At 53.0% G+C, this 20,019-nt stretch overlaps 1 protein-coding gene across 1 annotated transcript in view; it reads right to left on the bottom strand.

Annotated features, from left to right (window-relative positions):
- SEMA4B (semaphorin 4B) overlaps positions 1–15,341 on the bottom strand; it is a 39,072-nt gene extending 23,731 nt beyond the window's left edge. Inside the window, exons 1-2 of the mRNA XM_047086726.1 lie at positions 15,257–15,341; positions 1,807–2,060 (exon numbers count right to left, since the gene is read on the bottom strand). Of these exons, the coding sequence (XP_046942682.1) occupies positions 1,807–1,945 (139 nt within the window). The 5' untranslated portion in view covers positions 1,946–2,060; positions 15,257–15,341. The remainder of the gene's footprint in view (positions 1–1,806; positions 2,061–15,256) is intronic.
- Between the last annotated feature and the right edge of the window lie 4,678 nt (positions 15,342–20,019).

The raw sequence follows: 20,019 nt of genomic DNA, 5'->3' as shown, positions 1-20,019 counted from the left end.
TCAGAGCTCACCGATCCTACCTCTCAGTTATCCTCTGAGCGGTCCCCGTCCAGGTCCAGAGCTGGACACCAGACCTGCTGCAGTTGATATGACTCTGTGAGCTAGCTCAGGGCCATAAGCGGAGTCCATCAGAGTATTTGTTCTAAGGGTAAAGGCAATTGTGGCCATAACCCAAAGTGGCAAGGCCGTAGGCCTGGGTCCGGATACACCTGTTTATCCTCACTTAATGAGACAGAGCACCCAAGGGACTGTGGTCAAACTAACAAACCAGCGCCGCCCCCACCGCAGGCAGTCACCTGCCTCTGTGCAGTGTGTACAAGAATGAAACCTGTGCTTAACACTTGACAATAACAACGACTAACACTTACTGAGCGGTTTCTATGTACCAAGCCCTGTCCTGAGGACTTTTCAAACATAAACGTATTTAAACCTCACGACTGTGAGGTACGTGCTTTATTATTATCCCATTTCAAAGATGAGGAAATCAAGGCCCAGAAAGGTTCAGTAGCTTGCTCAAGGTCATACGGTTACTAAATGGCCGAGAAGAATTTGAACCCAAGCTATCTCCTGGATACCATCTTGCAATGTTTCAGACAGGGTTACTGAAGGCCAGGAGACCCTGACTTAACCTAAGTGCTGACTCTGCTACTCTTCCCTTTTGTACACAGAATGTTTTCAGGGGTGGGGATGCCATAAAGAGAAGAAAGTCTGGTACGCTTCCAATCTGTAACCTCTGATTTATATGCCTTTTATTCAAATTCTTCCAATGTGACAACAAGTTAAAGCGCTTAGAGAAACAACATTTACTGAGCCCCTATAAACCTTGTGCCCACAGAACTCACCTAGTATTATGAAATCTCCAAGATAACCTTGCAAGGTACCTACGACTGTGCCCATTTTGCAGATGACATAACCCGAGCACAGGAATAAGGGAATTATTTGGCCAATAGTAGAAATGAACTTAGAATCCAGGTCCCTCTGATTTCAAAGAGGAGTTGGAGAAGCAGATCCAAGGGGGTAAGAAGAGGGAACAGCCATGGCTGGAAAGGGAGGGGGCCACTGAAGCAGGCGTGAGCACCAGGTGTGGGACCCCACCAATGAGGATGGTACTCCCAAAGCACTCCAAGGAGGAGTCTCTCCCTGGGTTTCGGTATCTCAGAGCTGACCCCATCCCTGGGGTCGCTCCCAGGCCCCTGGAAGGGTTCCCACCCTGTTGGGGGCCGGGACTGCGCGGGTAGGCCAGGGTGAAAGGCTGGGAGTGGGGACGGGACTCCCGTCCCGCCGCAGCTCAGGAGTCCTGCTGCGACTTGCTGGGAATACCAGAACCCCAGTGTTTATGGGGCGGCAAGTACGGCCCCCTCCACCCCGCGACGCCCTCGGGGGCGGCCCAGCGGCTGGCTCTGGTCAGCATCAAAGACAAGCAGATGGGCAGGCGGACCAGCGGGTAGCCAGCACCGGGCGAGGGGGGGCGGGGAGCGAAAAGGTTGGCGGGGGGGGGGGGGGGCGCCACCGCCGAAAAGGGCGCCCTACCAAGGGGCGAGCTGGGACAACAGAGCTGGAGAAAGACCCCCTCCCCGCCCACCAAAAGGGAAGAAAGGGGCCCGGCGGCCCCACAGCTGCCCTCTCTGCTCTCTCCCTCCCCGCAGCGCTCCGAAAGGAGGAGGGGTCGTAATGGACCCCAAGCCTCCGACAGGCCCCCTCCTCCCTCCCTCCTTTGTCACGGCAGCCTCCGCACGGGCACCTCCCGGCCGCCTCCCCTCCCTCCGACCCCAGCCCGCGCCCCCGTGGGGTCGCCCCAGCGCTCACCCAGCGGCAGGCTGATCCGAGGGGCGAGCGCCCGAGTCGGCGGCGGCGGCGGCAGCAGCAGCAGCAGCAGCAGAAGCAGCAGCGGCGGCCAGGGCGGCAGCGCTCTCCGCTGGGCGGGCGGTCGGCTCCCCCGGCCCATCGCGGCGCTCCGGACAGCGGGGAGCAACGGCGTCCTCGGGGCTCCGGCTCAGGTGGCTCGACTTGACTCGCGGGTGGCGGCCCCGCCCCGCCGTAGACGGCCCGGGTCTCTCGACCTGGGCGGGGAGCTGCGGTCACGTGGGCCGCCAGCCCCCTCCCCCCCCCCGGCCCCTCCCGGACGGAGCCAGCCCCCGAGCGGAGGGAGGGGCCGAAGGAGGAAGTCGGGCGCCCGGCCCGGCCTCTCCCGCTCCGCTCCCGGCCCAACCCGCCCCGCCTCCCTCCTCCCACCTCTCACCTCCCACCTCCCCGTTCCCTCCTCCCTGCCGGCGCGGGAGGCCCGAGCGGCGGCCGCGTGCTGCGCCCTGCTCTGTGCGCCCCGAGAGCTTGCTCCGCGCGCGCGGAGCAGAGCGGACCCCTCGGTCCCACCCGGCCCCCGCCCCGCGGGCCCTGCCGCCGCCGCCCCACCCCCTTCCGGCTTTTCCACGACCCCCTGAGCGCGTGGGGTTGGGAAAACGCGTGGGTCTCTCCCTGGGCGCCTCCCGAGGGTCGAGCCTTGGTCTCTTCTCACCCCCACCCCCGCGCTAGTGCTCCTAGCACCCACTTGCCCGTGACCAAAGGAATCGGCCGAGCTCGTGCTGACGACCAGGCTGGTTGCTTCCGAGTCTAATTTCTGCACCGGTCAACCCACCTGGGGTCTTGGCAGGGCGGTCACTACAGGCTCAGCGCCCGCTCTAGGCACCCTGCGCGGCCATCCACGCCTAGGATTCTGCCCACACGAAGCCGCATCTCGGATGGGGGGGGGGGCGAGGCAAGATTAGCCTAAGTGGGGTAACGGGGTATAAGGTAGTGCCAGGGGCGTCTGAGCTCCTCCACAGCCTGCACGTTGCCTGGGAGGGGAAAAGCCTCCCTCAGACTGGAGTGGAATCCTACAGGCACCCACTTGGAAGAGGCAAGGTCCACCCACCCGCAATCCTCCTGGCTCCTAACATCCTCAGGGATGGAGCTTAGTTCTGCCGGGACCAGGGCTGTCAAGCTGCAGACTGGACCTCCCAGTGGGTCCTGGAATCAATTTAAGGGGTCCCTATTAGCATCAAAAAAGAAGCGGATGGGGCACCTAGGTGGCTCAGCTTTAACTTCTGACTCTTGATCTCAGCTCAGGTTTCGATCTCAGGGTCCTGAGTTCCAGCCCTCTTTTGGGCTCCAGGGGGGGGAAGGGGGGAGAAGAAAAGCAAATATGGAAATGCAATGATGACGGAAGGGATAAGAAGGTGTGGGGAAACGTGTTTCACCTTTTCCTAAATGTGCACAGGATCACAGTAAAATGGAATTCTTCCTGTACTTCAGGTCAAAGGGAGTTTGAAAACCTCCGCCAGGCTGGTCATTTCCAGGGCAGTGGTGCAGGTTTCTCAGGAATTAGCTGGAAAGTTCCTCTTCACCCCCCGCCAAAACTAGCTTCCGCAGAGCCACCAGCTTTTGCTCTCAGCCCACCCCCAGGGCTCACCGCACCCTCTCCCACGGGGTGGCTGTCAGGAGATGGGCACAGTACTCACACAGCACCAGGTCTCCTCTCAAAGGCAGCCCTTCCTCATGCTCCGTGATTTCTGTACCTCCCATCGTCCCGACACCCTTCTGTGGACATGGTCCAGGCTAACAGCACCCCTTTATAAAGGGGCTTCCAGCACTGGACACAGAATTCCACACGGGGCGTGGACAGCACCTACCACTCGGGGCTCTAGCGTTGCCCAAGCCTTGGACACTTCACCTCTATTAATGGTGTCCGTCTGTCTGTAGCCAGTTATGTTATGTCCAAGCTTCTATCTGCAGCCACGACCTCTGTCCCGAACTCCAGATGGCCTCAACGTTTCTACGGGGCTGTCTTGTCTGACAGGCATCTCCTATCCAGCATGTCCTACACTAAGCTCCTGACCTCTCCCCTCCCCCTCCCCAAACGGGCCCCTCCTGTATGAGCTTTCTCCATCTCATTAAACATTTTTTTATATTTATTTATTTTTGAGAGACAGAGACAGAGCACAAGTGGGGAAGGGGTAGAGAGAGAGGGAGACATAGAATCCCAAGCAGGCTCCAGGCTCTGAGCCATCAGCAAAGAGCTCAACGCAGGGCTCGAACTCACGAACCATAAAATCATGACCTGAGCTGAAGTCGGACGCTCAGCCGACTGAACCACCCAGGCACCCCTCTCCATCTCATTTAAAGGAACTCCATCTTCAAGCTGCTCAGGTTAAAAACCTTAAACGACTTTCTTTCCTCTGGTTCCTCACACTTGACCCCCTAGCAAGTCCATAATCTGACCATTTACCACCTCCCCAGGGGGTGGGGGGTTGCAGTCAGCACCCTCTTTCTCTTGGTTACTCTGAGGTCCTCCTAATGGCTGCCTCCGCCTCCACCCTGGTTCCCCTGCAACCTGTTCTCAACTCAGCAACGAGAGTGAGTCTTTCGAAACCACAGTCAGGTCATGGCACTCCTCTGCTCGACACCCTCCAGTGAGTCCCCGTCTCGCTCAGACTAAAAGCCCAAGACTTAACAGTGGTCTCCAAGGCCGTGTGTCATCCTCACCCCCACCTCGCCACCATCTACGCCAGGCCCGCCCCCAGGCCAAGCACTCAGGGTAGGACCTTGGCCCTGGCTACTCCCTCTGCCAGGAACACTCTTCCCCCAGACAGCCAGTGACTGAGTCCCTTGCTTCCTTCACATCTTTGTTCAAAGATCACCTTCTTGGAAGAATCTGAACTTCTCCCCAAATTCCCTTGACCCTGAGATTTTTTTTTCCAAGGAGCTGATCACTCTTGTTTAGTGTTTCCTCATTGTCTGGAATCCTCAGCTGCCCCCACTCCCCAGCACCAAGAATGTTGCCTGAGGGAGGCAGAAGTTTTGCTTATTGAGCTAGTTATTAACTAACACGGCCCAAGCAGTGCCGGGCATATGGGAGACCCTCAGTAAGTCGTGGCTACATGAATGAATGAATGAATATGACCTAAGAGTCACGGAATACTGCTGGCTCATGTCAACGAACCACCAGAGCTACTTTTTTGATATCAACTTTGCTCTAGTAAAGAGTTCCCCCAAAACCTCAAATTACACAATTTAACATTTTCAACCTAAGCACAGGACTTCATATGGATCTCCTTTAATTGTTTAAAAAAATTTTTTTAAGGTTTATTTATTTTTGAGAGAGAGAGAGAGAGAGACAAGAGTGTGAACAGGGGAGGGGCAGAGAGAAAGGGGGAGACACAGAATCTGAAGCAGGCTCCAGGCTCCGAGCTGTCAGCACAGAGCCCCACATGGGGCTCAAACTCACGGACCGGGAGATCACGACCTGAGCTGAAGGTGGATACTTAACCGACTGAGTCACCCAGGCGCCCCCCTTTAATTTTTTTTTTTAAGTTTGTTTATTTATTTATTTAGAGAGAGAGCACGAGCAGGGGAGGGACCGAGAGAGAAGGAGAGAGAAAGAGAATCCCAAGCAGTCTCTACACTGTTGGCGCAGAGCCTGATGGAGGGCTCGAACTCAGGAAGTGCAAGATCACGACCTGAGCCAGACGCTGAGCCAGATGACCAAGCCACCCAGGCGACCCACATTGATCTCTTTGAATCTACTGGTTCTGGTCCAGATTTCATCCTATTGAGGTCATCTTGAGCATTAATTCTGTTATCACACATTTGGCTTCTCTTTTCAGTAAATTTGATAATAACTTCTTAGCCTTTATTCAAGTCATTGATAAAAAATATTGGGTGTCGTGATGCCTGGCTGGCTCATTTGGTGGAACATGAGGTTCTTGATCTGGGGGTTGTAAGTTCAACCCCCATGCTGGGTGTAGACATTACTTAAAAATAAAATCTTAAAAAAATATATTGGGTGAGCAATCCTAGCACCCAGCTCCTGGTTCCTAAATAACACTCATTTATAAAAGGTACTGGGACTCCTTGGGGAAATGAATGGGAAAGTACAAGGCGAGCCTGGGACATTTGGTTGGGCTAGAAAGCAAGGAAGTTATTAAAGATTAATGGGATAGCGTCAAAAAAACTTTGACCCCACTTGATGACTAAACTTGAGATAATCTGAAAATCAAAAAGCATACTGAAGTAATGGGTTCTAATGCATCAAAAGAAAACAATCCATTAGTCCACAGCGAAACTGAGGAAAACACACAGAGAGAAAAAGAAAGGAAGCTTTTCTTTACAAAGGAATGTTAGCTGGTGAAGAAGAATAGACTTCAGAAAAATCTTGATTCAAGCAACGGTAATCAATGGATGCTAAGCCATCGGGTGGAAGATTGTTAGGAAACCGCGGGTTAACAAGGTCTCAAAGTCTGTCGTAACAGCGACTTTACTAATTACGGAAGGGAAATCGGATCTCTGAGGGACAGCACTGGCTGCCACCATCCTAACCAAGCGGTCTAAAGTAGCATCACCAGTAAGGCGACTAGCTGACACAGTTTCCCCCCCAGCATGATGCGGTAAGACATGCAGAACATTAGCAGTCCTCGGAGCACATCTGTCAATGCTGATACATTGATGATACATCCAGCATCTACATTCTAGGTTGGACTCTTCCAAAAGGTCAGTCTGGGGACACCTGGGGGGCTCAGTTGGTTGAGCTTCCGAATTTGGCTCAGGTCATGATCCCATGGTTCATGAGTTCCAGCCCTGCGGCTGTCAGTTAGTTCAGGGCCTGCTTCAGATCCTCTGTCCCCTTCTCTCTCTGCCCCTCCCCCGCTCATGCTCGCTCACACACACGCACTCTCTCTCTCAAAAATAAACCTTAAAAAAATTTTTAGGGGCACCTACGTGGCTCAGTCGGTTAAGCGTCCAACTTCGGCTCAGGTCATGATCTCATGGTTCGTGGGTTCGAGCCCCGCGTCGGACTCTGTGCTGACAGCTCAGAGCCTGAAGCCTGCTTCAGATCCTCTTTCCCCCCTCTCTCTGCCCCTCCCTTGCTTGTGCTCTGTCTCTCTCAAAATAAACTTAAAAAGTTTTTAAAAATAACGTCAATCTGGTGAAAGACAAAAAAGACAAGGGGACTATTTTAGATTAAGAAACTAACAAGACATGGGAATGCAAACTGCTGCAGCCCCTCTGGAAAACAGTATGGAGGTTCCTCAAAAAATTAAAAATAGAACTACTCTATGACCCAGCAATTGCACTACTAGGAATTTATCCAAAGGATAAAAAAATGCTGATTCAAAGGGGCACATGGACCCCAATGTTTATAGCAGTGCTATCAACAATAGCCAAAGTATGGAAAGAGCCCAAATGTCCAACAACTGATGAACGGATAAAGATGTGGTATATATACAATGGAACACTACTCGGCGATGAAAAAGAATGAGATCCTGCCATTTGCAACAACATGGATGGAACTGGAGGATATAATGCTACGTGAAATTAGTCAGTCAGAGAAAGACAAAAATCACTCATATGAAGACTTTAAGAGACAAAACAGATGAACATAAGGGAAAGGAAGCAAAAGTAATATACAAACAGGGAGGGGGACAAAACAGAAGAGACTCATAAATACGAAGAATAAACTGAGGGTTACTGGAGGGGTCCTGGGAGGGGGGGATGGGCTAAATGGGGAAGGGGCACTAAGGAATCTACTCCTGAAATCACTGTTGTACTATAGGCTCACTAATTTGGATGTAAATTAAGACAAATAAAAAATTGAATAATAAAAAAAAGAAACTAACAAGGCATGATAATCACATGAAATATGTGAAACTGATGGGATCTTGAAAGAGAAAAACAGAACGCCAAACAGAATCGGGAAAATATTACGAAGCACCGTGTGTCAGATATTATGGCACTAGTGGTCACTTTCTTAGGGATGATAAAGGCATTGTGGTTTCAGGAGAATATTATCATCCTCCAGAAATGCCTGCTGAGGTTTTGTAAAGTGTCATGATGTCTGCAGCCTACTTTCACATGATTCAGCAAAAATAAGTGTGCTGTGTGTGTATGGGTGGGTGTTAGAAACCGTGTGGCTGCAACTGTCACAAAGTTTTAACCATTAATTAATATAGAAAAGTTACAGGTGTGGGGCGCCTGGGCGGCTCAGTCAGTCAAGCATCTGACTCTTGATTTCAGCTCAGGTCATGATCTCACAGTTCGGGAGGTCGAGCCCCATGTCAGACTCTGTGCTGACAATGCGGAGCTTGTTTGGGATTCTCTCTCTCCCTCTCTCTCTGTCCTTCCCCCCGGAGTGCTCCCACACATGCTCGCTCTCTCACTCTCTCTCTCAAAATAAATAAATTAAAAGAAAAGAAAAGAAAAGAAAAGAAAAGAAAGGTTACAGGTGTTTTTGTATTAGTGTTTTGGAAGTTTTGAGGGGGGGGGAACTGGGTAAGATGGGGCCAAAAGCAGAGCCCAGCGCCACTAGAGACCTCTATCAGGGTGAAACATCCTTTGAGGGCTGAACAAAGAGCTGTGTCCTAAGTGCCCTCCTTAGCCCCCACTTCTCCGTAGTATCCACAAGAGTATTATGAAAAAAAATTGCAAGAAATCTTGTTGACATCAAGGTACCAACTACCTTGGCGCAGCATTTCCTTCTACCGTCTGCCTACCATTCTAACCCAGAACAGGGCCTGGGCAGCGGCACGTGCTCAGTTGGTATTTGTTGAGTGCCCAAATCCCCGTGTCACCTAGCTCCCCAAATGGCAGCAAGGCTGGTTTGCCCTAGTGTCTTGGCAACACAAGGGTTGTCTGCCTGTTCTGCTCATCCCCGAGGAGAGGAGGCAGGGGCTAACGAGGCCTCGCTGGGTGGTTAATTATGCCCTGCTCACGGCTGCCGAAATGCTTCAAGTACGTCTTATGCCAACTGGGTGGCAAGCCTCTTGGGGAGAGTGACCAGTCTTGTCTTTGGAACCCCCACCGCCTAGCACGGTGCTCTGGTAGGGCTGACAAAATGAGGGGCCCAACTTTGGCCCGGAGACGTGCCCTCCAATCCACACCCCACCCTCGGCCCTCGTGGGCTTCCCTGTCTTCCGTCAGCGTGCTAATTTGTTCTCCCCAGGCTGGAAAAAACAGGAGGACGATGGACTGAGAAAAACCTCATTTGAGCTGACTTCCTGTGGGCTCAAGAGTGGTTCCCAAGCCAACGCTGTGTCTCCTGCTCCCCTATGCCACTCTTGGACGTAGGCAAGTCTTTCTCGGCCAGTACATCGGTGTTTATAAAGAGCTCAGGGGCGGCTTGGAAAGACAGCATAAAAAGAGAGAAGAGAAAAGCAATGCTTCTGTGTAGGCCCCACCCCCACCCCCACCCACTGCCAGCAAGATGAAGTCGTCAAGCCTGGACCTCTCTTTCCCCATCCGCACTCACACAGCCCTGGCCCTTCCTCTTCCCGTCCTGACCCTGGTCCCTTCTCTCTGCTTCTGTGTTTCTCCCTCCCTCTCAATCTCTCCCTTTCTCGCCCACTCTCTAGCACACAGACACACACACACATACACGAGAAGGACAAAAACGCACAAATGAAAGGTAAACTGTGCGTGGGAATACACACAAAGGGGCCAAACAAAACTTCTCTATGGTGAGAGATGTTCGGACAAGGGGGCACGTGCCTAGTATAGGCAGACGAGGAAACTTTAGGGATGACCCAAGTATTCTCTGTCTCAAGCTGGGTGCCGGTATCCCAAGTGTGTACAAATGTTAAAATGTTTTGAGTTGTACACTTAAGATGTGTGTGTTTTCCTGTATGTAAGTTCATATCTTACACCTGTTCTCATGGGGGAAAAAAATCACAAAGAGGCCAAAAGGTTAAACAAAACAACTTTGGCGGGGGGCACCTGGGTGGCTCAGTCGGGTTAAGCGTCCAACTCTTGATTCTGGCTTAGGTCATCATCTCACAGTCATGAGATCAAGCCCCGAGCTGGGCTCCACACTGGGCATAGAGCCTGCTTAAGAGTCAGTCTCTCTCTCTCTCTCTCTCTCTCTCTCTCTCTCTCTCTCTCTCTCTCCCCCTCTCTCAGGAAAACCCCAAGTCACCTGTAGGATCAAGTGGGGGAAGAACAAAGTGAGAAGAGCGACAGAAGAGGGAGAAAATGAAGAGAAATAAGAAAGGCTACAAGAGAAGGAGGAAATAAAGGGAAGCCCGGGTAAAAACACAAAGCGAACGAACCCAGGTGCCCACCGCCTCTCTAACCCGCTCAGCACAGACGGAAACGGCAGGGGCCGCAGGCACAGGGCAAGCGCTGGCAGTGGGGTGGTCAGCCCAGGGCACAGCCGGCTTCCCGAGCAATCACTGTTCATTAATCATCTATCCGTACGACCCCTGCGCAGGTGCAGGCGGTCCACGACCTCGGGCACCGACGGCTCCCGCCGGGGCCCCCCACCCCCGCCCCCACCGCGGCCAGGCCCGCCTGCTCTCATTCCCACCCAGGGCAACCTTGCTTTCCAGCTCCCACAATTCTACCCCGGGAGTCACTGCTTTGTTTGCTGGCCACGGGGAGGGGCCTCCCGCCAAGCCCAGTGGAGCCTGAACCCAGAGGTCCCATCCGCCCCTCCCGGAGCGGCACCGCGCTCCGCCCCGTCCCGGGTTCCGCTGGCAGGCCGCCCGGCCAGGCCTCACAGACACGCACTGGCTGCGGCCCAGCTCCCCGGGGCCTTGGCCCCCCGCCACCAGCCCCTCGTAGCCCTGGGCCCTCCTCTCGTGCCAACCTGCAGCTGCAGCTTCCCCACCCCCCACCCCTGCCGGGGCTGGGCACCTCCCCGGGGGCTGGGCAGCGGTTCAGCTGCGGCATCAATACGTTTGGATGAGGAAGCGACACCAGCCGGCACACCCTGCGTGTGCTTTCAGATCTGCCATCGACTCCAGCTCCTGGGGGCTGGGAGCGTCCTCCGGGGCCGCAGCCTCTGCGGCTGAGGCCACTCACAGGGTGGGCGCCAACACTGCCTTCGGATCCCCTAGGCAGCCTTTAACCAGAGTCTGGCAAAAAATGCCGGTGGGCCCGTGGCCGTTCCCCGCTCCAGTCGGACCCCTCCACCGGTGCCTGGGTCTCTCTGGCTCCGGTTAAGTGCTAGAACCCAGTGGCCAAGCACGATAGCTCTTCTGTCCCAAGGAGAATCTCGGCCCCACCCGTTACCCTGTGGGCTGTGGGCACGGCCACACCCCACGCCGACGTCTCGCACCTCGGCTTCCTCCTCTGTGAGACGGGAGCACTAGCAGAACCTCACGGGGCTCGGCGGGAGAGCGAGCACACGGAGTGACCGGCAGCGCGGCACTCGGTGAATAATCTGCATAATCTGCGAACGCAGCCAGGCCTCTTACGGGGGCAGCTCGCCTCGGTCTACCTGAAAGTTGGCACGACCTCGGTCACTTTTAACCACCTTATGTGCCCAGGCCCGAGGACCCCCTTTCTGGCCTCCCCATGGGGCTCAGCTGCCTCCTGCAAGCCCAGAGCCGAGGCTGCACCTCTCGAAGGGGGAAGGAACTGGCCCGCCCGGCCCAGGCCCCGGCCGCGCCGGCTGTGGCAAAAAGCCTGCCACCTGCTCCGGTGCCAGCCCCGCTGGGGCCTGTTGGGGCCCGAGTCGGCCACTCCCTGGGAGGGGATCCCCTGCCCCACGGGGCTGTGGTGCAACCAGCAGGGCTCAACCTGTCCCAGTCCTGACACGGTAGAACATGAAGTTGCCACTGTCGCTGCCCTGCCCCCGACAAGTTCAGGAGGGGCTGTGTGCCTGTGCCTGCGGGCCTGCTCACACAGGGGGCCCGGAGGGCCTGGGGGACGCTTGGTACCCGCCACCCGGAAGGGGCACAGGGACCCTCCTTCTCTGAAACCACTGTGGCCACTCATAGGTGGGAGGTAGATGTTCTAAAGATCTAGGGGAAGTCTGGTTTCCAGTTTGACTCGTCAGGCCTGGGGCCCCTCCCTTCCCCAGATCCCAAGAAGTCAGGAATCCATTTCCCCATTTGCAACCAAGTTCTTCCTCCTTGAATCCCACTCTGGGCTCCAGACTCCTGGCCACCGGCCCACGAAGGGAGAGAAGGCCCGGGCCAGCGCCCTTCCTCCACCTCAGGGAACTAACCTCCTTTCCAGAAGCCTAAGGCTCTCCCTTCCCAAAGATGAGGGGCTCTTTGACCCCTGTGGTCTCCCAGTCACCTCAGGTCACCCGGTTATCCCCCAGAGAGACGACCTTGCTCTCGGTTCCCGTGCTTCCTGCAGGGTGGACCGAGGCAGGCAAGCCCACCAGGGTGATGCGGGATGGACCGGTGGCCTCCATGGATTACCTGCAGTTCCAAAGGCCGCACCATTGCCCTGCTTTGCCCGGGGGGGAGGGAGGTGGACCCACCCACCACACCCTAAAGCAGTGGTGTCAGGAGACAGCATCACAGAAAGCAAAGATCCGCGCTTAGACAGTTATCCTGCATACCAGTCACCCAGCCCATGACCCCGGCAAAACCACTGATGCATTGTAAGCCCTGGGCTAGAGTACGCTATGAGGCTCCCAGGGGGCCCAGCTTGTCCCAAGCAGAGGAGGGCTTCTGAGGGCCCTGGGCCTGGGGCCTGGACCACCCAGCTGCGTAGGCATTGCCCCAGCTCCCCCAGCTGTGCTTTCCACAGGGACCCCATAAACCCCCTGAATGAGAGCAAGACCCACCTTGATCTTCCCAGGAGCTTGTTCTATAAATGTCGCCTTAGTTCTTTCATTACAGCCTATGAGCAGCAAAGCAGAGCGGGGGGGCCCCTTAACCCCAAGGGTGGGCTTCAGGGAGCTGAGAACCCCAACAATGAAACGTCGTTTCTGGTGAGAGGGATCAGAGCTTTCCTCTGATTTTAAAAAGATCACTATTCCCTTGGGGCACCTGTGTGGCTCAGCTGGTTGAGCCTCCGACTCTTGATTTTGACTCAGGTCATGATCCCAGGGTCGTGGGATCGAGCTCGGTGCTGGGCTCTGCCCAGAGCATGGAGCCTGCTTAAGGTTCTCTCTCTCTCTCTCTCTCTCTCTCTCTCTCTCTCTCTCTCTCTCTCTCTGTCCCTATCCCCTGCTTATATTCTCTCTAAAATAAAACAAAATATAATAATAAAAAATCCCTCTCCCCGCACACAAAAAAGAACCATTTCCATGAGATGTGCTAATCTGCAGACACAGGGACCTTCCAAAACCAGCCTTTATCAGGTAAGAAGAAATTATATCTCATTTTGAAGTAGTTTTATAACCTTGACACGAATTGTTTGGCAAACTATTCCCACGTGAAGCCAAGTTCTACCTATAGTTAGAATTGCAACCAGGGTTTTGTCTCAAGGTACAGCCATCCTCCTCTTGATAATATAAGCCACTGTCCCTTTCCCTTCCTCCTCTCTCCCCTTTTCCTTCCCTCTTCCCTTCCCTCCTTCTTTCATTCACTCAACAAAGTATTTCTTGCGCACGTGCTACTTGTCAGCGCTGATGACACTGAAGGAAACTGACATGGTTGCTGCCTTCATATTGCTTACAGTTTACCAGGATCCCTTAAACTGTTCTTTCCAGGGAATACCCATCCTGGTCCACATTTGTCCAGACACTTTCACTCACTCCTTCCTTTGTCTCCCAACAAAGGTATCAGCCAGGGCCCCCTTGGCAGAGCCCCAGAAGTGCTCCCAGGAGGCGCAGGCTAGACTCCTGGATATTTTCAGCTGATTTCCGGAGCGGCCCCTCTGGGCTCGGGCTGCACTGTGCTCACTTTTCCAAAAAGGCACTCACTGTGCTGTGGTGAAACGCTCACCGGCACATTGCATCCCTCTCTCGCCACCTCTTCTACAAGCTTTTTGAATGTAGGGGCCAGGCCTGCCTAACTCAGGTTTTTAATCCCGAGCCCCAGCGCAGAGCTCAGGAGCAGCGGGTACCCAGTAAATGTTTAATAAATGAACAAATGAGTTTTCTGCTCTAGCTGACTGCCTCGAATCACTTCCAAATGAGTCATTCAAGTGTTCCTTCCTGGATCTCTTTTCCCACCCTCCTCTCAGGCTTTTCAAAGGAAAAAGCACCTCACTGATGTGGGAAGTCTTACTTCCCTGCTTTAGGGCAGCCAAAGGGTTTCTTCCTCATCTGTCTGAACAGATTTGTTGGCTTCAAAAGACATGGTATTTTGGAGAGCTGCTGAATGCTTGGCTCCTGGAGGTTTATTTCAGGCAATCATGTCAGATATCGCATTAAAACAAGAGCCCAAGGCACAGGACCCACATGCACGAGGTAGAGAGCAGCTCTTTCCACTCTCCCCAAGGCTCCAGCCTCCGTGGTCCATCTTTGGATCACCTGTCAACAAAAGCTTGAGCCCTGGGTTGCAAAGACCCATATCCCAGATTTCCCCGAGCTTCAGTAAAATAACCACCAAAGGCGACAACCACGGGCCTGCAAGTCAGGATACTGGGTTCAAACGGTGACCTTCCCAACCCACTGTCATCCGGGGAAGCAGTTTAACTTCTCTGGGTCTAGTTTCTTTTATGAAAATGAGAAGATGGAATCAGATGGATTCCTAAACCTCTTCCAGTTCTAAAGCATCAACGGGGATGGGGGGCGCCTGGCTGGCTCAGTCGGTGGAGCATGTGACTCCTGATCTCAGGGTCATGAGTTTGAGCCCCATGTTGGGTATAGACATTACTTAAATAAATAAAACGTAAAAACATAAAAATAAAAAAAAAATAAAGCATCAATCGGAAACATAACTTTTTTTGAATCACGAGCTTCACCGCTCTTGTGGCATTGGACGCTTACAAGAATCCTGTGACTCCTAAATCAAATTACCTACTCACATTCGTGTTAGGAAACGTGGGCAGTGGGCTCACGACCTTCCCCAGGTGATCCAGAGCTCCTGGGTCTTTTTGCCAGACCAGAATGACGGCACAGTGGCCACCAGAGCCGCCTCATTTCCAGGATCCCAACCAACCGTCTTTCCTTCCTAACCCCCACATCCACGTGTCACTCAGAAACAGCCATGACAAAAACCCTAACTCAAAGGCCACTCGACTTCCATTCTGAGGAGGGACCCGGGCTTTCTCCAAATCCCAAACGACTTCCCTCCCGCCAGCGCTCCTGCCTCTCTTTCCATTCCAGATTTGGGAGCAGGGGAGCAGGAGTAAGACACCGATTAAAAGGCCTCCGCGCTAAGGCCCCGGGTGGCCATGGGAACGAGGGCCCAGCCTCCGGCGCTGCCATGGCAACGCGCTCCCCCAGTGGCCGGCGCCAGTGCCCATCAGAGCGTGCAGGTGGCGCCCTCTCGGGAGAGGGGCCCGGCGGGAAGCGGGGGCGGCGGCGGCCTCTCGGTCTCGCCCGGGCCCGCCCCCTCCCGGGCCCGCGGCTCCCCGCCGCCCCGCCCCCTGCGCCTACCTGCGAGGGTCACGGCCCCCGCGCGACCACCGCCCACGGCAGGGCCGCCTCTGTGCCGCGGCTCCTCTTCCCGAATCGCCCTCGGGCTCGCCTCGCCTGCCCGGCCGGGCCGACGCACTGCCCGCGGACGCGGAGTGACCCCCCGAACACCTCCGTCCCGCGCGGCGTCCCCGGAAATGCGGGGCCGCGGCCAAGCCCCGCCCCGCCCCGCCCCTGTTTATGGGAACTGTCCGGAGGCGCCCTCGGGGGATCGCCCGCTGCCCAGCGGGGCCCTGCCACTGCCACGCGCCCCGGGGCGGGGGCGGTCACTCTAGACTCGCCGCTGTACCCGTCTCCCCCGGTCGGGATGCCTCCACTTACAGCTCGTCAGCCCAAGGTGGCCGCGGGGGCTTCGGGGGCCGCGGAATTGCGCCCTCCCTGACCTTGGGAAGCCAGGCCTCGCTTGTCCTGGGCCCCGCCAGGGACGGACTCACTAGCTAAACCGACAGGCGGGAGTTGGGGTCCTAGATCTACTACCAGCTAACTGGCTGTGTTACCTAGGACGGGATCCTTAACCTCTCTGAGTGGGCATCAGTACCGTAGAGACCTCACAGGGTTGTGGTGAGAAGTGCATTTATGTAGGCACACACCTGGCGCATGGTCAGCTCTCAATAATGGCAGTATTGTTTCCAACGAGAGGCAAGTGAGAGCCCAGCGCAGAGCCACCCTCCACGAAACCACCCACGTCTCTGCCCGCGGTAAATACTGCTCGCAGCGTCCCTTGACCTGCCTTGGGCCACGCTATGAAAGGGAAACGAAAAGAAACGAGATCTGCAGGAGGGGTGAGAGATACGGTTATAAATATCCAGCATTTATCAAGTGACCTTGGCTCGTCCCTCTCCAGCCCTTGTATCCTGGCTGTCCTGTCTTCCAGGAAAGCAACAGCGGTTCTCAGGGCGGTTCCTGAAATAACCAGTTCTGGGAGTGTAAGTGGCTGAGCCGGCCAGAGCTGGCTGGTCAAGGGGATGGGGAAACAGGAAGACAAGTGCCAGCCTTTCCCCCTTCAGGTGAGGCCAGGCCAGGCCTAAGTGCCTGCGCACTGCTCCTCTGACCTCTTCCCTTGTCTTCCCTCAAAGGGACGGCCGGACTCCCGCCGACAGTGCTCCCCCCCATAAAAAGGTAGAGTGGTTATTTTGTTGTCTGTCTACAAAAGTGAACACATATTTACTGCAAAAATGATGGAAAACAGAAACACAATGAAAAATACCCATAATTTCACCTGCCCGGAGACCACCAGGGTTAATATTTTCTGAAGTTTTTTTGTTTGTTTTTGTTTTTTTTTTTTTTAAGTTTTAGAGTGAGAGTGTAAGTGGGGGAGAGGGGCAGAGAGAGACAGAGAGGGAATCCCAAGCAGGCTTGCCGCTCAGCCCTGCGGAGCCAGACCCGGGGTTCAATCCCATGACCTTGGGATCATGACCTGAACCGGAATCAAGAGTTGGTCGCTCAATCGACTGAGCCACCCAGGCTCAGATTTAATTTCTATGTAATAAAGATTTAATTTGTATGTAATAAAGTGCACGAATCTTAAGTCTACTGGTGTTCATATTTTGGTGATTGTCCTAGCTCTTTTCTATGCACAGTTTACATTTAAAACTTTTAGTAAAAGGATTATTCCGTGCATACTCTTCTGTGATTTCTTCTAGGATGACAGTATATCACAGACACTTTTCTCTAACATTAAAAAAAAAAAAATCCTTGCATATTTTTTATTTTTTAAATGTTTATTTTTGAAGGAGAGAGAGACAGAGTGTGAGTGGGGGAGGGGCAGAGAGAGAGGGAGACACAGAATCTGAAGCAGGCTCCAGGCTCCCAGCTGTCTGAGCACAGAGCCCGATGCGGACTCGAACCGGGAAATCATGACCTGAGCCGAAGTGGGACGCTTAACCGACTGAGCCACCCAGGCGCCCCGACCTAGCTTTATTTTTAATGTATTCTATCATGTGAATGTAGCATACATTTTTAACCAGGTCTACTACTGGGTATCTATCTCCCTTCCAATTTGTTCATTTTGGTAAGTAATGTGCTATGAGCATCCTTGTCAATAAACCTCTATATACTTCCTCAATAATTTCCTTTTGTCTTGTATTCTTCCTTCCTCCTCATAGTCTCCACTTAGTAGTAAAACGTGCTGCATTTATAGCGAAGGTAGCGCAGTTCATTTGTGCAAGACCTTAAACCGTGTTCATTAGTCTTACGAGCGCTGCCTTCCCAACAAGCTGGGGGGCGGGGCAGGAGGAGGTGCTAAAATCCCACCACCGGCACCGAGAGCACTTTGCATCCTGCTGAGCCAGGGCCGCGGGGAGGAGTTCCTGGAGTCTAGGCCTCCCCCGTGGGGCCTCAGAGCCCCAGAGGGCTTAGGCAACGGTGACCCATTTGGTCCCCAGACCAGCCCTGAGCCCTCAGGAAAGGGATGCTCCCCACCACCTCCCCTCCCTTCCTTTTCTGTCTCTACCATCCCTTCTAACTTCCTCTCCCTCCTCCCTTTTCTGCCCCTTCTCCCCATCCCCCTTCCCCGCCTCCTCATCTCCAACCTTCTTCCAGCCTTCTAATGAAAAAAAAAGGGAAAAATCTTTAATGCATTGAGAAAAGACCTTATCTTTAATGTTAGTGATCCGCCTGCCCCGCTCCCACTCCCTTTCCTAGCTGTGGGACCTCAGGTGCAGAAAGCCCTGAGTTAATCACCTCGGTTCCCAGCACAAGGTCCCCATTGGTCAGCACATGGTCCCTTGATTAATGTAGCTGTTCATTTCCTTTTATCCGCTGCACTCCTCCTCCCCCTCCCTCCCCTCCCCACCCCGCAGGCTACTAAGGTGTTTAATATACATGCCTTTGTTCCTATGCATTCTTGCAAAATGTATTGTAGAATGGTATGCATATGCTTTTTAAGAAACTTTCATGTTTTGAAATGGTCATAGACTCACAGAAAGTGACAAAAATAGTACACAGGGTCCTGTGAACACTTCCCCCAACTTCCCCCGATGGTGATGTTATACAGCTGTAGTATACAAGATCCAAACCAAAGAAACTGACATCCATATAATACTGTTAAATAGATGACAGACCTTACCGTTCAGTTCTCACCAATTATTATAACGATCTTATTTGTGTGCGTGTGCGTACGTGAGCACAGCTTTACACTATTCGACCCCATGAATGCCTCTGTGTAGTCACCACCACAGTCAAGATACAGAACTGTTCCGGCACCACAGAGGATCTCCTTTCGGAGCACACCCTTCACGGTCACATGCCCTCCCCCACGTGGTCCCTGAGCCCTGGCAACCACTAATCTCTTCACCACCTGTATAGTTTTGTCATTTCAAGAATGTTATATAAATGAAACCTTTTGAGAATGGCTTTTCTTACCAACCATAATGCCCTCACAATACATTCAGGTTGTTTTATATATTGATAGTTCTTTCCTTTTTCTTGCTGAGTAGTAGTCCATGGCATGGGTATTCCAGGGTGCAACTAGCCACCCCCCCGAAGGATAGTTGGGTTGCTTCCAGTTTGGGGCTATTACAGATAAAGCTGATTTGAACGTTCACGTACAGGTTTTGTATGAACACTTCATTTCTTTGGGATATATGCTCCAAGGCTGCCGCTGTCTTGTGGTAAGTGAATGTTTAGTTTTATAAAAAATTACCACGTTATTTTCCAGAGTGGCTGTACCATGTTACATTCCCGTCAGCAATGTATAGAGGTTCCAGTTTTTCGACATCCTTGCCAGCATTTGGTGTTATCACTGTTTTATTTTTCAGCCATTTTAATGGGTGCATGGTGACAGCTCGTTGTGGTTTTAATTTACATTTCCCCGATGGCTGATGATGTTGAATGTCTTTTCATTACTAATTTGCTACCCACATCTCTTCTTCGGTGAAATGTCTATTCATGTCTTTGGCTCACTTCCGCTTGGATTGTTTTGCATTTTTAATTTACATAAATGACATTTTGTTATATACCTCATTCAGTTTCTTAGCTTTTTTATTTCTCAGACCCATCCATGCTGCTGCGGGTACATCTAATCGACTGCTCCTAGCTGCTGCAGGGTACCCCAAAGTATCCATCCACCTTTTATCTGTATATGTCCCCAGGAATGGACACCCAAATTGTCTACAACTCCCCAACCCTGAAAATAACTCTACAGTGAATGTCTTCTTGCTTCTCTACCTTACAAGAATCTCTTTGACATCATTCATAGGTATGACTTGCTCTGGGGTCACAGGCCACCCTCTCCACAAGCTCACCAGCTGAGGACCCCTGAGACCATACAGTATGTCCTCATTTGTGTGGGACTGCTTCTACTCAGCATAATATTTTCGAGAGGTCCAGGGTTGTATCAGTAATTCATTCTTTTATATCATTAAGTAGTATTCATTGTATGAATACTAATTTGTTTCATCTATTGATGAGTATTTGGGTTGTTTCTTAGTTTAGGAGGTATGGGCTCCTATGACTAACATTGCTAACAACTGTTTTAATTTGTATTTCTTTTTTTTTTAATGTTTATTTACTTGCTTGTTTATTTTTAACATTTATTTGTTTTTTGAGAGAGAGATAGAGAGCACAAGCAAGGGAGGACAGAGAGAGGGGGACAGAGGATCTGAAGCAGGCTCTGTACTGACAGCAGGAAAGCCTAACACAGGAGTTGAACTCACGAACCTTTAGATCACAGCCTGAGCCAAAGCCAGACGCTTAACCGACTGAGCCACCCAGGCGGCCCTGTG

The sequence above is a fragment of the Lynx rufus genome, unplaced genomic scaffold (genome assembly GCF_022079265.1).
Source record: "Lynx rufus isolate CCGP_SWC_20201006 ecotype Redwood Valley unplaced genomic scaffold, mLynRuf1.p SCAF_21, whole genome shotgun sequence".
NCBI classification, from domain to species: Eukaryota; Metazoa; Chordata; class Mammalia; order Carnivora; family Felidae; genus Lynx; species Lynx rufus.
The sequence above is the reverse complement of the archived record's forward strand: the minus strand, read 5'-3'. Positions and strand labels throughout refer to the sequence as shown.